The sequence below is a fragment of the Eptatretus burgeri genome, chromosome 2, assembly GCF_056783735.1.
Source record: "Eptatretus burgeri isolate ZD-2024b chromosome 2, Ebu_testis_v1, whole genome shotgun sequence".
Taxonomy (NCBI): domain Eukaryota; kingdom Metazoa; phylum Chordata; class Myxini; order Myxiniformes; family Myxinidae; genus Eptatretus; species Eptatretus burgeri.
In genome coordinates, this window is record NC_140962.1 from 46281626 (window position 1) to 46300438 (window position 18813).

At 41.1% G+C, this 18813-nt stretch overlaps 1 protein-coding gene across 12 annotated transcripts in view; it reads right to left on the bottom strand.

The window, feature by feature from the left end:
* Window positions 1–18813, bottom strand: part of LOC147031969 (uncharacterized) — a 500872-nt gene that overhangs the window by 160623 nt on the left and 321436 nt on the right. For all 12 annotated transcript variants that reach the window (XM_085853550.1, XM_085853555.1, XM_085853597.1 and 9 more), the window contains 2 exons: window positions 14758–14919; window positions 13731–13841 (listed from right to left, as the gene is read on the bottom strand). In XM_085853550.1, the coding sequence (XP_085709676.1) occupies window positions 13731–13841; window positions 14758–14919 (273 nt within the window). The remainder of the gene's footprint in view (window positions 1–13730; window positions 13842–14757; window positions 14920–18813) is intronic.

Consider the following 18813-nt stretch of genomic DNA (forward strand, 5'->3'; position numbering starts at 1 on the left):
ACCAATTATCTGCCATCACCACACACAACCGCACTCTGCACCACAACTTCGCATGGTAACAAACCACAATCATGGGGATGGACTATTCCAAGGGAAGCCGCGAGGTTATTGAGGCAGAGTGGTCAGACGACCGATCGATAAACAGGCATGTTGATTTCAACCTGGCTTTCCAAGCCCTGCACAGACACCTATGCAAACACTGAAAGCCAACAACCAACCCCAGACATGGTCAGGCTCAGCCCAATCTGGATTCCCAACATGCTGAGCCAGGTTTTGGTTCCCCTCTCCTCAGCCACTCTCAATCCCAAAATTTGAATCACAACATAATTTATTATTTACTGTTTCTTCATTACTGTCTGTGAGGAACCCTAAACTTGATGCTACCGAAATGTTAGGCCCAAAAAAGGATTCTCCTTTCTTATGATCTCTACTTAATGTCTTGAAGGGTTTCACCAGTCCACTCCAGGTAAGAGCTTCTGCTCCACTATGAGATGGGCCAACAAACCCAAAACGTATATCTGTGGCATGTTCCCTCTCTGGAGTGGACTGGTCTATAAAATTGATAATGTAGTTACCTTCCTGGTATTGGCTGCAGTACAATGCTATGGAGATTTAGGGGACTGGAGCTCTGTTAAGCTAATGCCTAATAGGTGGAGCCTTCATCAAGTTTGGAGGTTCGAGATTATAGATATATACAGTGGGGAGAACAAGTATTTGATACACTGCCGATTTTGCAGGTTTTCCCACTTACAAAGCACGTAGAGGTCTGGAATTTTTATCATTGGTACACTTCAACTGTGAAAGACTGAATCTAAAACAAAAATCCTGAAAATAACATTGCATGATTTTTAAATAATTAATTTGCATTTTATTGCATGAAATAAGTATTTGATACATCAGAAAAACAGAACTCAATATTTGGTACAGAAACCTTTGTTTGCAATTACAGAGATCAGACGTTTCCGATAGTTCTTAACCAGGTTTGCACAGACTGCAGCAGGGATGTTGGCCCACTCCTCCATACAGATCTTCTCCAGATCCTTCAGGTTTCAGGGCTGTCGCTGGGCAACACAGACTTTCAGCTCCCTCCAAATATTTTCTATTGGGTTCAGGTCTGGAGACTGGCTCAGCCACTCCAGGACCTTGAGATGCTTCTTACGGAGCCACTCCTTAGTTGCCCTGGCTGTGTGTTTCGGGTCGTTGTCATGCTGGAAGACCCAGCCACGCCCCATCTTCAATGTTCTTGTTGAGGGAAGGAGGTTGTTGGCCAAGATCTCGCGATACATGGCCCCATCCATCCTCCCCTCAATACGGTGCAGTCGTCCTGTCCCCTTTGCAGAAAAGCATCCCTAAAGAATGATGCTTCCACCTCCATGCTTCACGGTTGGGATGGTGTTTTTGTGGTTGTACTCATCCTTCTTCTTCCTCCAAACACGGCGAGTGGAGTTTAAACCAAAAAGCTCTATTTTGGTCTCATCAGACCACATGACCTTCTCCCATTCCTCCTCTGGATCATCCAGATGGTCATTGGCAAACTTCAGACGGGCCTGGACATGCACTGGCTTGAGCAGAGAGACCATGCGTGCGCTGCAGGATTTTAATCCATGACGGCGTAGTGTGTTACTTATGGTTTTCTTTGATACTGTGGTCCCAGCTCTCTTCAGGTCATTGACCAGGTCCTGCCATGTAGTTCTGGGCTGATCCCTCAACTTTCTCATGATCTTTGAGGCTCCACGAGGTGAGATCTTGCATGGAGCCCCAGAACGAGGGAGATTGAGTGTTATCTTGAACTTCTTACATTTTCTAATAATTGCGCCAACAGTTGTTGCCTTCTCACCAAGCTGCTTGCCTATTGTCCTGTAGCCCATCCCAGACTTGTGCAAGTCTACAATTTTGTCCCTGATGTCCTTAGACAGCTCTCTGATCTTGCCCATTGTGGAGAGGTTGGAGTCTGATTGATTGAGTGTGGACAGCTGTCTTTTATGCAGATAACGAGTTCAAACAGGTGCAGTTAATACAGGTAATGAGTGGAGAATGGGAGGGCTTCTTAAAGACAAAACTAACAGGTCTGTGAGAGCCGGAATTCTTACTGGTTGGTAGGTGATCAAATACTTCTTTCATACAATAAAATGAAAATTAATTATTTAAAAATCATGCAATGTTATTTTCAGGATTTTTGTTTTAGATTCCATCTTTCACAGTTGGTGTACCGATGATAAAAATTACAGACCTCTACGTGCTTTGTAAGTGGGAAAACCTGCAAAATCAGCAGTGTATCAAATACTTGTTCTCCCCACTGTATATATATATATATATATATATATATATATATATATATATATATATATATATATATATATATATATATATATATATATACATATACAAATACATACACACACACGCGTGCACACACACACACACACACACACACACACACACACACACACACACACACACACACACACACACACACACACACACACACACACACACACACACACACACACACACACACACACACACACACACATACACTTGGGGAAAAAAATTGTGTGTGTGTGTTGTTGATTATTATCTCCATAATTTGCATTTCAGAAGGCAGAATGGAGTCCTCCCAGGACTCGAAGTATCCAGGTTAATTTTGGTGAAGGATCGTGACTCATGGCCTAAGTTGTGAAGATGTAATGTCTTCGGAGTTTTGTTCCGAGGGCTATTTTCAGGATCGTCACCGAGCCCCGAACAGCCTCCAACTGTAGTTCGTTTGTGGTAATGTTCCTAGGGATGGTTTGTAGGATATTTGTCAGGTTCTTCTTCATCATTCCCATTGCTCCATTTATGACTGGTACAATTTCGGCATTCTTCAGCTTCCAGGATCTTTTCACTTCACTCTTGAGGTCTTGATGTTTGGTCATTTTCTTGATTTCTGTGTTATTTAAACCAAAACCACTGGGTACTGAAACAATGCCTTCTTTCCCTTTATGTATCTGAGTACTGTGTCCAGTGGATTACTCCACATACTTTGTTGTGTCTTTCTGACATGAGTTTTTTTTACATCCAAATCGGAGGCGGCTTGTGCTTTCTGTTTCTGCCTTGCAAAACCTACACTTGTCCGATTGGCTCAGTCCTGCCATTTTTTTTAAAAGCCATTTGTATAGTGTCCCTGGTTATTATTTCACTTATTCGAATGCAGCCTGTGGTTGCTTGGCTGCATCATTTTCTGAGGGCCCAGCTGTGCTGCTGATGCAATGCCCTCTGCTACCAGTAAGCTGGTACTCATTATTCCAACTTTAGAAGGATGACAGGCTGAGTCAACCCACCCGATGTTAATTCAAGGGTTATTTAAACAGGGGCTTGAACTCAAGAACCCTCAATCTTAAGCCAACCACCCTTCCTGTTAATCCAACACAGGCTCTGTCCTTTGTCTTGGATCATTTATAACGATTCGTTCTCCGTCTCAATTGAGCTGACTTCTTCTTAGCCATTCCAATGATCCTTCTTTGTCTATCCCCAATCTGTCCAACTCTTTTTTTATATATTTCCTTGCTCTTTTGTCTTTCTCCCAGTTGTCACTATATATCTGTTGGTATTTCGTCTTGAATTTTTCTTTTGTCTTTTTATGAAATTGTTGGGGCTGTATTTTTTTGCTGTTGCGGTTTGAAGCGTGACATCTTATATTCACACCTGTTTTTGGAAGTTTTTGTACGGTGAGTGAGAGATACCTTTTCCAGCTTGTATTGTGTTCATACTTGTGTACAATTTACACATACTCTGCTAAACCTACAGAGCAGTTTATACAAAGCTTTATTATGAGAATATGGAGAAGACAAATTAAGGATTTGGTCAAAAGGTCAAAGGTACCGTTTATAATACGGAATAAGAAGTCCAAATACAAAGCGGGTGGACTTTGCATTTTCAGATGCTTTCAAGTTATCTCTATATTTGACTGAACTGTAGGTATATTGTGTTGTTTGATGGTGAACGTTTTCGGAGTGTGCCATGAGCATTGTTATGCCATGTCCAAGTCATGAAACTAAAGGCCACAAAGTCACCAAGATGATTAAACTGAAGCTAGTTTCGAACACTGTGACATTTATATCACAACATCATCAGGTGAGTTTTGCTTTCCAGGTTAGATCAGGGTGGAATGCACTGTGATACCATGGTAAAGTAGTTTGACGTAATGCTTTGATAAAATGTTTACTCTCGGTGTGGAGATGCTGGGATATGGTGTCTGTTTTGTGTGGAATTATAGCACGTGTGAAATAATTTTGCTTGGCGTCTTGTCCTGTATATTTTGTAAAATTTCATGTTTGCAATGAAGATTAACGAGTGGTCCTTGCACAGGTAAAATATTTTACACCGCTCCTTTCCAACTCCAGATCCAGGCAATGCATGACGTCATTGCCAGGCACCGAAGGCAGTACTCAGTTTTGACTCTGTTTGTTTGTTTGTCTGAGTGATATCACAGCCCTCATTTGAGCTAAGAAGCTGAAATTTGGGGACAAAAGTGAAGATGTGCTTTGGAAAAAAACGGTATTTATAATTTTATTTGATTAATCAGTTAATTGATTAATTACTTGATTATTATCGAGTTATTAATTCCGTATTTTTCTTTCTCATCTGGGCAATATGTCAGGCACCTTTTGAACTGGGAAGCTGATATTTGGACATGACAGTGAACAAATGATTTGGCTATAAAGTGTATTTTTGATTTATTGATTGCTCAATAAATCAATTAATTATTCATTTTTCGATGAATAACTTAATTTTCAAAAAGTTACAGATTTGGATGAAACAGTGGTGGTTTTAGTGTGCTATTCGCCAATTGATGAAGAACCTAATTATTTTATGATTATCATTTATTTATTTTAATGATGCAATTAATTAATTAATTAATTATTGTACACCGCTCCCTCCGTAGCCTGGTGTTGGCTTAGTGGTTAGAGTGGCTGGCTTGGGATCCTCAGGGTCCTGAGTTCGATTCCCGTTGGTCACTGAATTAACACCAGGGGGTTGATTCAGCCTATCAACCTTCCAAGGTCGGCGAAATGAGTACCAGTGTACTGGTCCCGGTGTATGCCCCGGTTAGAATAGGTGTACCATATCCCTGTGTGTCGTCAGAGGCGACCAGGGTTGGCGTCAGGAAGGGCATCCGGCCATAAAAAAAAACATTGCCGCAAGAAGGGAACCATGATTGCACGGAGCCCACAAAAAGCTAACCCTTGCTCAGCAGGGAAAAATGGCTGCAAAACACCGCTCCCTCCCAATTCCATGTCTGTGTGCTGCACGGCGGCATCGCCGGACGCCGAAGGTGCCCTGAAAATGTTGCGGGCTGGAGTATTCATTAATTATATGTTTGGCATGGAGGCGGTAGACGTTGAATATACCTGTACTTGTTACCTCTGCCACCAAAGGTGGAAGGAGGTTATGTTTTCACTCCACTCTGTCCGTCTGTTTGTGTCTGTCTGTCTGTCTGTCTGTCTGTCTGTCTGTCTGTCTGTCTGTCTGTCTGTCTGTCTGTCTGTCTGTCTGTCTGTCTGTCTGTCTGTCTGTCTGTCTGTCTGTCTGTCTGTTTGTGTGTAGGATATCTGAAAAAAGTTGTGGACGGATTTGGATTAAATTTTGTCGGGAGGTTGGGTGCATGACAAGGACAAACTGATTAGATTTTGGTGAAGATCCGGATCCGGATCCAACTATTCGAATTTCTTAAGCGATTCCTCACCATTGAGAGATTGTGCCAAAAACTATATATATATATATATATATATATATATATATATATATATATATATATATATATATATATATATATATATATATATATATATATATATATATATATATATATATATATATATATATATATATATATATATATATATATATATATATATATAATATCTCAAAAAGTTATGGATAGATTCGGACGAAACTTGGTGGACATGGGTGTGTGACAAGGAAGAATTGCTTCAAATTTGGTGATTCTTCACCATTGAGAGATAGGGCTAAACAAACATATAGCACGATATCTCAAAAAGTTATGGACGGATTCAGATGAAACTTGGTGGACAGGCTGGGTGTGTGACAAGGACAAATTAGTTCGGTTTTGGTGAAGATCCGAATCCTGATCTGGATACGAGAATTATTTAATTTTAAAAGCGATTCTTCACTATTGAGAGATAGGGCCAAAAACAATACATAGCATGATATTTTAAAAATGTAATGGGCCCGATATGTTCTCGTGGATCAGGCCTTTCATGGCGGAGGTATGCGCTCTACCGAGTGGCCTTCTAATTTTACTATGTGAATCTTCTGGAGCACTCAAAACTGGTTTATTTTAAACTGGTTAAGAGTTTGTAGTATTTAATATTTGATGCATTAATTAGCAAAGAGAAGATATGGGAGTTGTTGCATATGTGGAAAGAAGGGAAAGGAAGTCATAAGAAGATTAGAATAAAATTAAGATAGGTAGGGGAAAGGGAGGAATGTATAGGGCATCCGGCCTTCATAGAATTGTGCTCGCCTCTGTCTGGTGCTGTGTTCATTTCCTGACAGAATTGAATCTTTTGAAAAATGCCATTCTGATGCAGTTCCCCATGGGAGAACTGAATCATGGAGGGTGTCATCCTTCAGAGCAGATATTAAATCAACTGTCTTGTTTGCTTGCATGTACATATGGTCATTGAAGCAACAGCGTTGAGACCTATTGGGTACAGTGATGGCCAAGTTGTGAGGCTGCTGAATTGGCATCTCCACATGTGGTGGAAGAAATCCAGGTAAAGGCAGCAATGGTGAGGATCTTGATTACAGGCGTCTAGATTATGACTTAGTCTCAGGAGAAATGCTGTTTCACTCCTGGGAAAACCCAGCTGGCAAAGTAATGGCTTTCATCATGGGTGTAATCTTCCTACTCCACCTGCAGTGGTGTGAATGTGGTGCGAGTCCACATTTTGTGGTTAACTCGATGCACTCGCAGCTTTGCCACACCTCACACCAATAGTCGCTACAATGTGACTGCTCACCCTCGTTACCTCCACCACCGAAGGTGGATGGAGGTTATGTTTTCACTCATGTCTGTCTGTCTGGAAGCAGGATATCTCAAAACGATTTGGACTGATTTGAACGAAACTTGGTGGTCAGGTTGGATGTGTGACAAGGGCGAAATGATTTGAGTTTGGTGAAAATCTGGATCCAGGTACGGACACTGGAATTTTTAAAGTGATTCTTCACCATTGAGTGTAGGGCCAAAAACGATATAGAACAAAATATCTCAAAACGTTATGGACGGATTTGGACAAAACTTGGTGGACAGGTTGGGTATATGATGGAGACGAATTGACGAGATTTTGGTGAAGATCCGAATCAAGATCCGAGAATTTTTAAATTTTTTTTAAAGTGATTCTTCATCTGGAACCAAATACAATATACAGTTCAGTACAGCACGATATTAAAAAACGTTGTGGACGGATTATGACAAAACTTGGTGGACGAGTTTCGTAGATGACAAAAACAAACCAATTAGATTTTGGTTAAGGTCCAATTACAGATCCGGTCGATCAGTGGGTTACAAAATGTAAACAGCTCAGCCTGGTGGAGGTATGTGCTCTACCGAGTGCCTTTCTAGTTTCCTACTGTTATCTTGGTCAGGGTGTTGTTGTTCTTCTTCCGGCTGCTCCCGTTAGGGGTCGCCACAGCAGATCATCCGTTATGATCCGCATACTGATTTGGCACAGGTTTTACGCCGGATGCCCTTCCTGACGCAACCCTGGTCGCCTCTCACGACACAGGGATAAGGATTGGATTTCGCCATGATTCCGGGCTGCCCTACACCCTCTCATAGCGCGGCCCAGCGCAAAGCCCCCGTCCTCAAGCGATCCTCCAACCCAAGCCTCCGAGTAGCCGGATTACAGGCACACGCCACTAGTCCCGATTATCTTGGTCAGGGTGTAATGAAATTACTTAAGAAAAAACACATCAAGTTTTGTAAATTATATGCCATTTTATATCGGTGTTAAGGCTTGGAAGAGCAGAACAACTGCGGATAATGAATCAACAGGCAAAATGGGCAAAAGGAAAACAGTGGGACAACAACAAACAGATGCAACACAGCAGGAAGAAGAATTTCAGGAGAATGTGCGAACAAGGTCACAGCGGGTGTCGTAAAGCTCAGGAGTGGAAATAGGAGAGGTCATGAGTCATGACGTAGCAATGAAAATGAGACTTTTAAAAATGCTGGTGAGAAAAGTTTGATACATTGAACTGAAGAACATGGTTCCACAGGTGAGAATAGAAAGGTATGGAAGAATGGAGTTGAGCATTGAGTTTAGACTTAGGGAGAGTAACAAAGAAAAGGTCCTGGTAGAACATGTGTGACCTGAAGAGGCAGCTGGAGGTATGATCTACCCAGGCCACGTTTTAGCTGATGGTGAAGCACAAGGGCTCCAGAGACTGTATCTTTCCGAGGGGTCTACAGAAAAAAAAATAGGGGAATTGGCTGCTGCTCCTTATCGAGGGTCAAAGTGATATTATGGGTCTTTCATGTCCTTCAAGATATGTTCCATGGAGATAACCAGTCGCTTAGTTTCTCTCGAGTCTCAGAGAGGCTTTCTGCCACAGTCTGCTTCATTGAGGGGGTACAGAACTATCCTGCACAAAGCCAAGTCATCTGCAAAGTGATGCAATGGACTTAGCAATGAAGAAGACATGTCATTGATGGAAATCAAGAAAAACACTCACTTGGAGGATACCGACCTCTTAAAGTACAGTGCAGGGTAGATTTCCATCCAAAGTAACCTACTGCAAGCGGACGGGAAATAAGCAAGCTATTTCAGGAAGGCACACTGAATACCATTCACCTTTGACTTGGCTTTTAGGACAGCAACCTGGCCGAAGCAAAATTCCTTTTGGAGCAAGAATCAATGGTGGTGGTTTTGACTCCCTCTCTGCCCACCACCTGTATGTGCAGCATAAGTATTATCATAACACGTGCCCCCCTACCCTGAACAGATATATGCCTAATCCATCACAAATATAGTTCCGAGGAAAGTTTCACTTTCAAAATCGTGTTTATATACGTAGTATAGTACGTTGTTTATAGGAAATAGATGACAAAATAACATCATGGAATTAGTTATGTTTTTATCTTGTGTTTTCAAGTACCTATACGTCTTCATTTTAGCCTTCTGCCTTCTTTTTTTTTCATTTGAATTTGGTGACTTAGCGAATGATGTTTGAGATTCACACGTGTTGATTTGGTTCATACTTTTCCAGATCGTGCAAGGTACGTTCTGCAACTTTCGACGTATCAATGTCGTGACTGGAGGAGCAGTCAGAATGAAGATGTAATAGAAGGCTAACCAATTGTACATCGATGTTATTTGCCACAACCTACCCCAGGCAAAAATAACATTCCTTTCCTCTAGTAATTCTCGACAGACAACTGTAGTATATGAGAGTACAACTCTTATAGACTATAGTTCTAACTGTAGCATTTTTGCCTGGGCCAGAATTACCATCTACGTCAGACTGCACCCACCCATTGGTTGAGCAACAATGACGTTTATGCAAAGCAATGTGTTTCTCTGCCTGGGCTGCCAACAGTGACACATAAATGTCAGGGTGAGAGATAAATTCCTTTTGATGTGTTACCAAAGGCTGTGAGCTTGCAATTTTTGATATTTGCTTTTCCCGGCCATCATAACTCAGTGTACAAGTGCAGGCCTACTGCAGGGCCAGCTGGGTTTAGCCTCGCCCTGGGGTGTGAAAGTGCCAGGGACAAAGTCATACTTCCAGACGTACACCATGGATGCAAAATGAAAACATCTTCCTCGGGGAAATAGATTTAACCTATGCGTTATAGATGATTTATTTTAGTTCAAGATAAGCCAAGCCATTTTTTTCCCCTGGCATTTTTGGCACAAGTTGTCCTGTTTTAAGCCAGAGTCGTGCCGTAACATGGGAAAGTCATTAAGTGAAGCCAAACAGACTACAGATGTCTAAGGATTTACCATTGCCTGCCCCTAATAAATTCTACATTCACAAAATGCAGGAGGCATGTGGGTGCTTCTGTCACCTTATAGTGCCACTTCATTCGAACAAAACTGCAGAGATAGACACCTGGCATATGAAAACATGTGAAAATTGCATGCTATACTCACTGATAATTATTTCAAGATTATATATATATATATATATATATATATATATATATATATATATATATATATATATATATATATATATATATATATATATATATATCACAACAAAGTGGATGATATGCAAATTATTTGAGGATTAGGAAACAATGGAGGAATATTGTCTAACAATGGTTGCCAAGGTGTTTAGTTACAGCCTTCAGTCACATGACCATTACAGCTACTAGCTGTACCGACAGTTTGTCACATTAGTCCTACGTCGTTGGCTACCTGCGATAGGTCATGTGATCACATTCCCATACATAGCCCTTAATAGAGTTTGTTGGAGGTATCAGGATTACATTTCAATTCTAGACATACATTTCCATCAATTTGAAATCTAGTTATCATGTTCACATACATATTTTCATAAAACTAATGAGTGTAAGTTCCAGGATTGAATAATATACCATGTGAATCCTTTCAAACAAATATGGTTGTGAAAAAAACACCAATACAAATATAACGATAATCTTTCTCGAAAATTAAAAAAAAAAAACAGTGCAACTGCACCGACTCAGAAAAATCATCAAATTCTTAACAAAATACAAGAGCTCAAAAATTATGAATATCTCACAGCAAATAACAATTTTGAATCAAGGTCACACTGATGAAAGTTAGAATTTCTGAATGAATGACTTCCAATTAAAAATGTCCAAAAATGTATTTCTGCTATCATTTGTCTGAACAAGCTCCTTTGCAATTTCACTCAAATTCAGGCTGTCATTTGTGTGCTTAAGAAGATGAAGCTGCACGCAATGGTCACAGGGCAATCCTGTGCCAGCAAGTTTTTCAAACAAGTGTTTTGTCGTTTTCCATTCATTCACTTTATTCATGTACGACGCTCTGTACAGAGTGTACATGGACAGATGATCAGTCAGTCGGTCGGTTGGTCAGAGCTCATTTTAATGTCTCATATCTCCGTTCTTGTCGGAGGAGCGGGGTGGGGGGGGGACATTTGAATACTAGAACGACACTTGTTGAGTGCAAAGCCTCGCCTCACGCATTCATTCTAAACAAAAATACCATCGTCAACTGAACATGGTTATGGCCCACTGCTAGTATGGCCCATATACTCGTATCATCCATGCACCCTATGACACATCGTGTCTTGGCATGGGTTGTGAATGTCATAAATTTAATCCTTCACTAACATCGGGTCATAGATCAGATTTTTTGAAAAAGAATTTCAATTCAACCAATAATGGCTGGAATACCACTTCTCTGATGATGTCATCGTTACCACCCTATATACCCCTTGCAGAGTTGATGGCATGTGCCAAGTTTCATTATCTTGCCAAAACGAAGTTTTTGCAAGATATGTTAGTCAGCTTGTATTTTTTTTGTTTGTTTATTTGTTTGTTTGTCTGTAATCACGTATAAAAAATTCTGCAGAGCACAGTTATCATTGGAAATTTTTGTAACTTCGCATATCAGAGGCCTATAGAGGTCCCTTTCAGTGCACAAAATTTTGAAGGTCAAGGTCACTTTGTCGCAAATCAGGGGAGTCGACGAAACCCTTATTTTTTGAGTAATTTTGATCGGATAGTCTTCAAACTTCATGGGAACATAGTTCATGGTCTGGCGCTCAGTTGATTAATTTTTGGTGGCGATTGGCCTTGACCTTCATGGTTAGCGTCTCAGGTCAAACATATTTGACCCCAAGGTCAAATTTTCAAGTTTTAGGAACCATATCGTGTCGTACCTCAAATTGAACACCTCGATGAGTGCTTTCTAGATATGTCAAGCTTGAGACATTATGGCGTCATTTGGTGACGTTATGAGGCAAAAGCATATTTTTCATGGTTACTCTGTAGAACGATTCTCATCGGAATCTCTCGTCGGCAGATATTCCTCAAGGAGTCGCTCCTGGTGGATAGCAGCTCTGTTCACCTCAGTGTGACCTTAAAGAAGTCACACATGGTCACCTTTTGGCAAGATACGGGTCACCCTGCGGGTGACATTGGTTTATTTTTTTTTTCGTCGAGTGGTTTCGGAGAAAATGTCCAAATTTTTTGACGTCAGAGTTATCAATAAAATATTCTCCATGGGGAGTCCCTCCTGTGTTTAAAGTTATGCATCGACTGGACAAGGGGTTGCAGAGGAAAACATTTTTAAAGCAAAAATATATTGATGTGGACACACACAAACACAAAAACACACACACGAGTGTTGCAATAGTCTCACATCCCCTTCGGGGTGAGACCAATTATGACAACTAAACAATGGATTACGTAAACATTTCTAAAACGCTGCAATAAAAGACAAGAACAAACAAGAGCGAGAATAGCTTTGCAATGCATGTCCCCTCCTGGTGATGTTTTCTATTCCAAAAAGGGCATAACTGCGAAAAATTGAAACGCCCTGAAACACGAACTTGTTCTGTAATTTATCATAATAAAGTCATGTACCAAGTTTCAGTTGAATATGTTAAAGGGTATGGGGAAAAAGTCTGAAAAACCACAGGTGGGACGGACAGACAGATGGAGAGAAAACCTATAGTCCCCTCTGGTGAAACCAGTAGGGGGCTAATAAGGAAACCGCTACCCAGACTGAAAGACAAGCCAGTAGATATAACGTGTCAGTTGAACACATGACACAATAACTCCAGAACAGACATGACAACAGCCTTCACCACCAGGTAATTGAGTTTGCAAAGTAACAGGAGATAAATTAATCTTATTAATCATTCAACGGTGTTGTTTGTAAAATATATAATCTGGCATCCACTGAATTGAATTTGGAAAAGCCGCATTATTAAATTAAATTAAATTAAGAAAATTAAATTTATTTTAAATTAAAAAACAAAATTGCCACTATAATTTAACCATGATTAAAAACTAATTTTTTTTTAATGCCACCATGATTTCAAATACTTTCTTCTTGACCAATTTAAATGAAAATCAGTTTATGTCCAACTTAAATACTGATTCATCCACCAAGTGATACAAAGGGCGTTCAAAGGGTTCTCGGAATGAGAGAGACACAATAATAGTCCAAGAGACGTCAAGATTTTCATAATTTAAAAATAAATTCCACCAATTTTCCCCACAAAAACCGTTTTGCAGAGTTGGACTTAGTTGACAGAATGTCAGAAGGCTACAACCAAGTCGTCTCTGCCAGAGCTTCGGGAAGCAGTGCAGGGTCGGGATGTTTGGAGAAATCTGATCATGACTGTCACCCGAAGTCGGACACAACTTGATGGAACTGGATAACTATATTTATAAGTATATATAACTTGGAATTAAAGGCATTTCCTTCTCATTGTATAAACTACTTGTTGATTGGAAAAGAAAAGAAATAGTAAGCAATTTGTGGATGATTGTGATTATGTAGATGCGAGAAAATTTTGAGCAGCCCTCATGTACTGGATACTCGTCTTGCTGTGTCATTGCAATGAAAGCATAACCAGTACAGATGATGACCTTGGGAAAGTCAAGCTTCAAATTTGTGGACTCGGGTAGTGAGCAAAGCTACTCGAGGTAACTTTATCTGAGATTCATCGGAGAGGTGTCCAGTGAAAGTACCTACCTTGCGCGCACCTGGCTCCACACGTGTCGAGTGCGCCTTCACGTGCTTTCGTAAGGAGCTGGGGTCAGTGTAGCGCTTGGTGCACCCCGGTAGCTGGCAGGCATACGGTTTCTAATGCACAGATGGAGAGAGAGAAGTGGAGTGGTGGGAGGGGGGATAAAGAGAGGAGCAGACACCGTCCCTCATAAATGTCAGTCGATAATAAGGAGAGAGAGGAAGCTGTTATGGGTTTTATAAGTGCAATGACAAAGGGTTACCTCTTCATGCAGTATCCTCAGGTGTGATGGCAAGAAAACGCACGGGCAGAAAAGATATGTGTCAGTCCAGAGGTAAAGAATGAGATGGTTCAACATAATGTGGGGCTGGATGTGTGTGTGTGTGTGTGTGTGTGTGTGTGTGTGTGTGTGTGTGTGTGTGTGTGTGTGTGTGTGTGTGTGTGTGTGTGTGTGTGTGTGTGTGTGTGTGTGTGTGTGTGTGTGTGTGTGTGTGTGTGTGTGTGTGTGCGTGCGTGCGTGAGAGACATCAATATAATAGACCAAGAGGCCATCACGAAACGCTTTCACAGAGATATGTGTGCACCTGTTGGAGGTCATGCAACATTGTAAAGAGACATTTAATGATGGAGTGAAATGCAAACCAATTGTAACCCTTTGTGGGATTCAACAGGATCGTAGGGTCCTACACTGCATAAAAGGATTATGTATTATTGAACATGAGAAAAAGTTTAAGAGTAAGTTATTTCTGCTGTAATTTCAGCAAAATTCATCTGACGGTCTGTTCCTCTTTTCCCCTTTCCGTCTACTCCCAACACAGCTCTTCCCTCCCCTCTCCTTGCTCCAATCTCCTCTTCTCCAACCCCTTTTCCTTTTCTCAATTCAACCTGCTATTCCCATGCGTATGTAATAAAGAGTTGACCCCTCATATGGTATTTGCATTTTCGCATAAACAGTTTAGGGACTACGATGCCGTGCTTTGAAACACCAAACACCTATCGGGTGCTCAGTGGCACTCGGCATGCCAGACCCACCGTGTCAACATGTGTGCGCTGGTGTTTGGCACGGTCGCTCGAGTTGCTGAAGGCCTTGGAGCACGTCGGGTGTTGGCACATGTACGGCCGCTCACCGGTGTGCGACCGCAGATGGATCTTGAGGTTTTCCAGTCGAGAAAAGGCCTTGGGGCAACCTTCAAACTGTCCACACACAAGTAGTTATGAGAAATGTATACTCATGCTTACAAACAATTAATAATACGAGTTCCTCCAACAAGGAACTTTGATGCAGAAGGCCAATTATACCCATCAAAGCCTGCCCTATTATTACAAACCTATGGTTGCTTGTTCATGTACTCCTTTTTAAATGCTGAACACCAAGCAAGGAAGTAGCATGGACTATTTTTAAAGTCTTGGGGATGACTCGGACCGGATTCAAACCAGTGACCTCCCAGAATCAGATGGGAGCTTTAACAAATAATCAAGATTCTCCATAATTCTCTCTCGAGTGGTGATAAAATTAAGATTTTGTTTTTATTACTCCTGCAATATTGTAGACCTCAACTATAATCAGAGTAATGAAGGGCCACCCCAGCAAAGCGCACACACACACACACACACACACACACACACACACACACACACACACACACACACACACACACACACACACACACACACACACACACACACACACCCTTCTCCTGGAGTCATTCTAAATGAAAGAAAGCACGAATACGAGATGATTGCGAATGTGATAAATAAATGTATTGAAGCATAAAATTGCATAACTTCTGGTAGTGAGTTCCTCAAAGTCAATTCCTCTGGAAGCCTGGCAGTATAAACTCCAAAACAACCTCATTGAGTGCTTCTCATAATTTGTCAATCGTTAAAAGAATATCCCCAGAAAAAGGCCAGAAAGATAAAAGTTTTATATTTTTTACACTGCCGAAAGAAGGTCTACACCCCCTTAAAAAACTTTCACCTTTTGTTGCCTTACAGACGAGAATTAAATTGTATTAAATCAGACTTTCTCCACCTTTATTTACACATCGCAACCCACAACTTCAAAGTGAAAAACAAATTTTACAATTTTTTTAAAAATCAAGTAGAAATACAAAACTAGAATATCTTGGTTGGATAAGTGCCCACACCCATTATAATAGCAATTGTAAATTAGCTCAGGTGTAACCAATTACCTTGAAAATCACGCACCAAGTTAATTAACCTCCACCTGCGTTAAATTGCAGTGATTCTGATTATTTAAGAATAAAATCAGCTGTTCCTGTAGGTTTCCTCTGTTGGATCATGCATTTCACAGCAAAGACTCAACCATGAGCTCTCCAAGGAGCTTTCAAAAGACCTCCAGTATAAAGTTGTGGAAAGGCACAGTTCAGGGGATGGGTATAAAAATATTTCAAAGGCCTTGAATATCTTTTGGAGCACGGTCAAGACGATCATTAAGAAGTGGAATACGTATGGTACCATCAAGACCCTGTCTAGATCAGGCTGTCCCTCCAAACTGGATGACCAAGTGAGGAGGAAACTGATCAGAGAGGCCACCAAGAGGCCAAAGGCAACTTTGAAAGAGCTACAGGCCTTTAGTGCAAAGACTTGTCACTGTGGGCATGTGACAACAATATTCCAAGCATTCCACAAGTCTGACCTCTATGGTAGGATGGCAAGAAGGACACAATGACACAAAAAGCTCACCTTGAATCCTGTTTGAGGTCTGAAAAAAAAACACTCCAGAGATTCTGAAACCATGTGGCAAAAGGGTTTGTAGTCCAATGAAACCTAGATTGAACTTTTTAGCCGAAATGCAAAATGTTACATTTGGTGTCAAACCAACACATCACATCACCCAAAGAACACCATCCCCACTGTGAAGCATGGTGGTGGCAGCGTCATTTGATGGGGATGTTTCTCATCATCAGGGACTGGGGAACTTGTCAGTATAGGACGGCAAATGGATGGAGCAAAATACAGAAAAATCCCAGAGGAAAATCTGCTGCCCTCTTTTGTGGCTTTTGTGCTGCCCTCTTTTTCAGCAAGAAAGCTGAAATTGGAACGGAAGTTCCCCTTTCAGTCTGACAACGACCAGAAGCACACAGCCAAAGCTACACTGGAATGGCTAAGGACCAAAAATATAAATGTCCTTGATTGGGCCAGTCAGAGCCCCGACCTAATTCCAATCGAAAAATCTGTGGCATGACTTGAAGATTGCCATCCATCCACGCAACTTGACTGAGTTTGAACAGTTTTGTGCAGAAGAATAGACAAATATTGCCCAATGAAGGTGTGCAAGGTTGGGAGAGACCTATCCCAACAGACTCACAGCTGTAATTGATATCAAAGGTGCTTCCACCAAGTATTAACTCAGGGGGGTGGACACTTTTTCAACCAAGAAAAGCTTTTTTCCCCCAGTTTTGTACTTTTAATATATTTTCTGAAATTTGTAGAATTTGTTTTTTCACTTGTAAGTTGTGGGTTACGATGTGTAAATAAAGTTGGATAAAGTCTGATTTAATTCCAGGCTATAAGGCAACAAAAGGTGAAAATTTTGAAAGGGGGTGTCGACTTTCTATGGGCACGAGAGATATGTATGTGAATTGGTGTTTCTTAGATATTGCTGAATATCTCATTCAAAGAACGTTTTGAACTTCCCTTGTGCAACATGTGGCATTGCTTTTACAGTTGCAGGTAAATGGGCTTGCGAGCCAGCAGATGAAATTTCAATTGATCTCACCAAGCTAGATGAAATTGTTGTGCTCCGTTCTGGTATTCTCTTCTGTGGTCTTTGTCAATTGGTCTAGTACTGAGCAGTTTGAAAACAGCTGCCTCAATACGACAATTTCAATGATTTCACCATTTTTCCCCCAAAATGATGTACAGGATTGGAAATAAATATTTATGAGTCACAATCGTGTTTTGAGATTGTGTTTATTTGTTGAATACATGGGATGGAAAGGTTGGCTAAATTGAGAAAAGAGCGGGGAGCCAAACGGTGCGAACGGTGCCTCCGACGAGTAGCAACGGTGCAGAACAAAGGCGGGAGAGCTTTGTTTGGACAAACCCGCGGACACTGGTGAGCGTCATCAACCGCAATGCGCGAGCTTTCTCGTGCTCCGTTACCAGGGCGACAACGTCCATAATGCACACTCGCGCCCAAAATGTGAGCAAAGACCCACTTGCAGTTGGTGAGTGCATTGCGTTGAAATGTACACGTAATGGAAACTGTTTTGATCGTCTTGAGCAATAGACAAAAGGATGTGCCGTGAAATAATGAAAACATGATGTCCGTCCGACTTGAACCAATTCAGAAATCGAATTGGCAGGACGTAGTGGGGACAACCGTGGTCTATTGTGCTTTGAAAAACAGCAAATGGGTGGTCGCTCAATGATGGCATTTCACAAAAGGCTACTTTGTTTGTGCTTTGTCAGCAAATTAATATCGCTGAAAGGCAACTGTTCAAAAAAGTTTTGTCTTTCACACGGCTGCCTCGTTTTTGCGTCACAGTAAATACTTATCTCGGTCACTGCAACTTTATGTAACCGCGACGTCAGGTGAAAGGGATTAACTTTCAGTGAACGAGTTGCAGGTGCCCTTCTGGACAACCATTTGGAAAAGGAAGCAAAAAATAGTCCCTTGTAGATTCAGGTTTGCAAAGCAGAAACCACATGTACACAAGAAATACCCCAGGGAAAGCTGCTGTGACATACAGCAGACCACTATTCAAATGAAAAACAAAGTTTAAACAAAAACAAATCCACATGTCACTATAATGTAGTGTTTTCCATACTTTAATAAGGGTAGATACAAGCTTGAAATCCAAGATCTGCTATAATGAGATCAGTATTTCCTCTTTATTTGTGTACTTTTCTTTCTCTCTCTCTCTCTCTCTGGTTTGCCAGACATAGTGCTTCCATGAGTATTCTCATGGTGATTGGGGCTTAGGTGGGGGGGAGAGACTAAATTGAGAAAAACGTCATCCGCAGGGGGCATTAACATGTGCTTACACATTGTGTAAGCACATGAACCATGATTATCCACATTGTCTCAGGTCGCTCACCTGCATTTTTTTATCATTTATT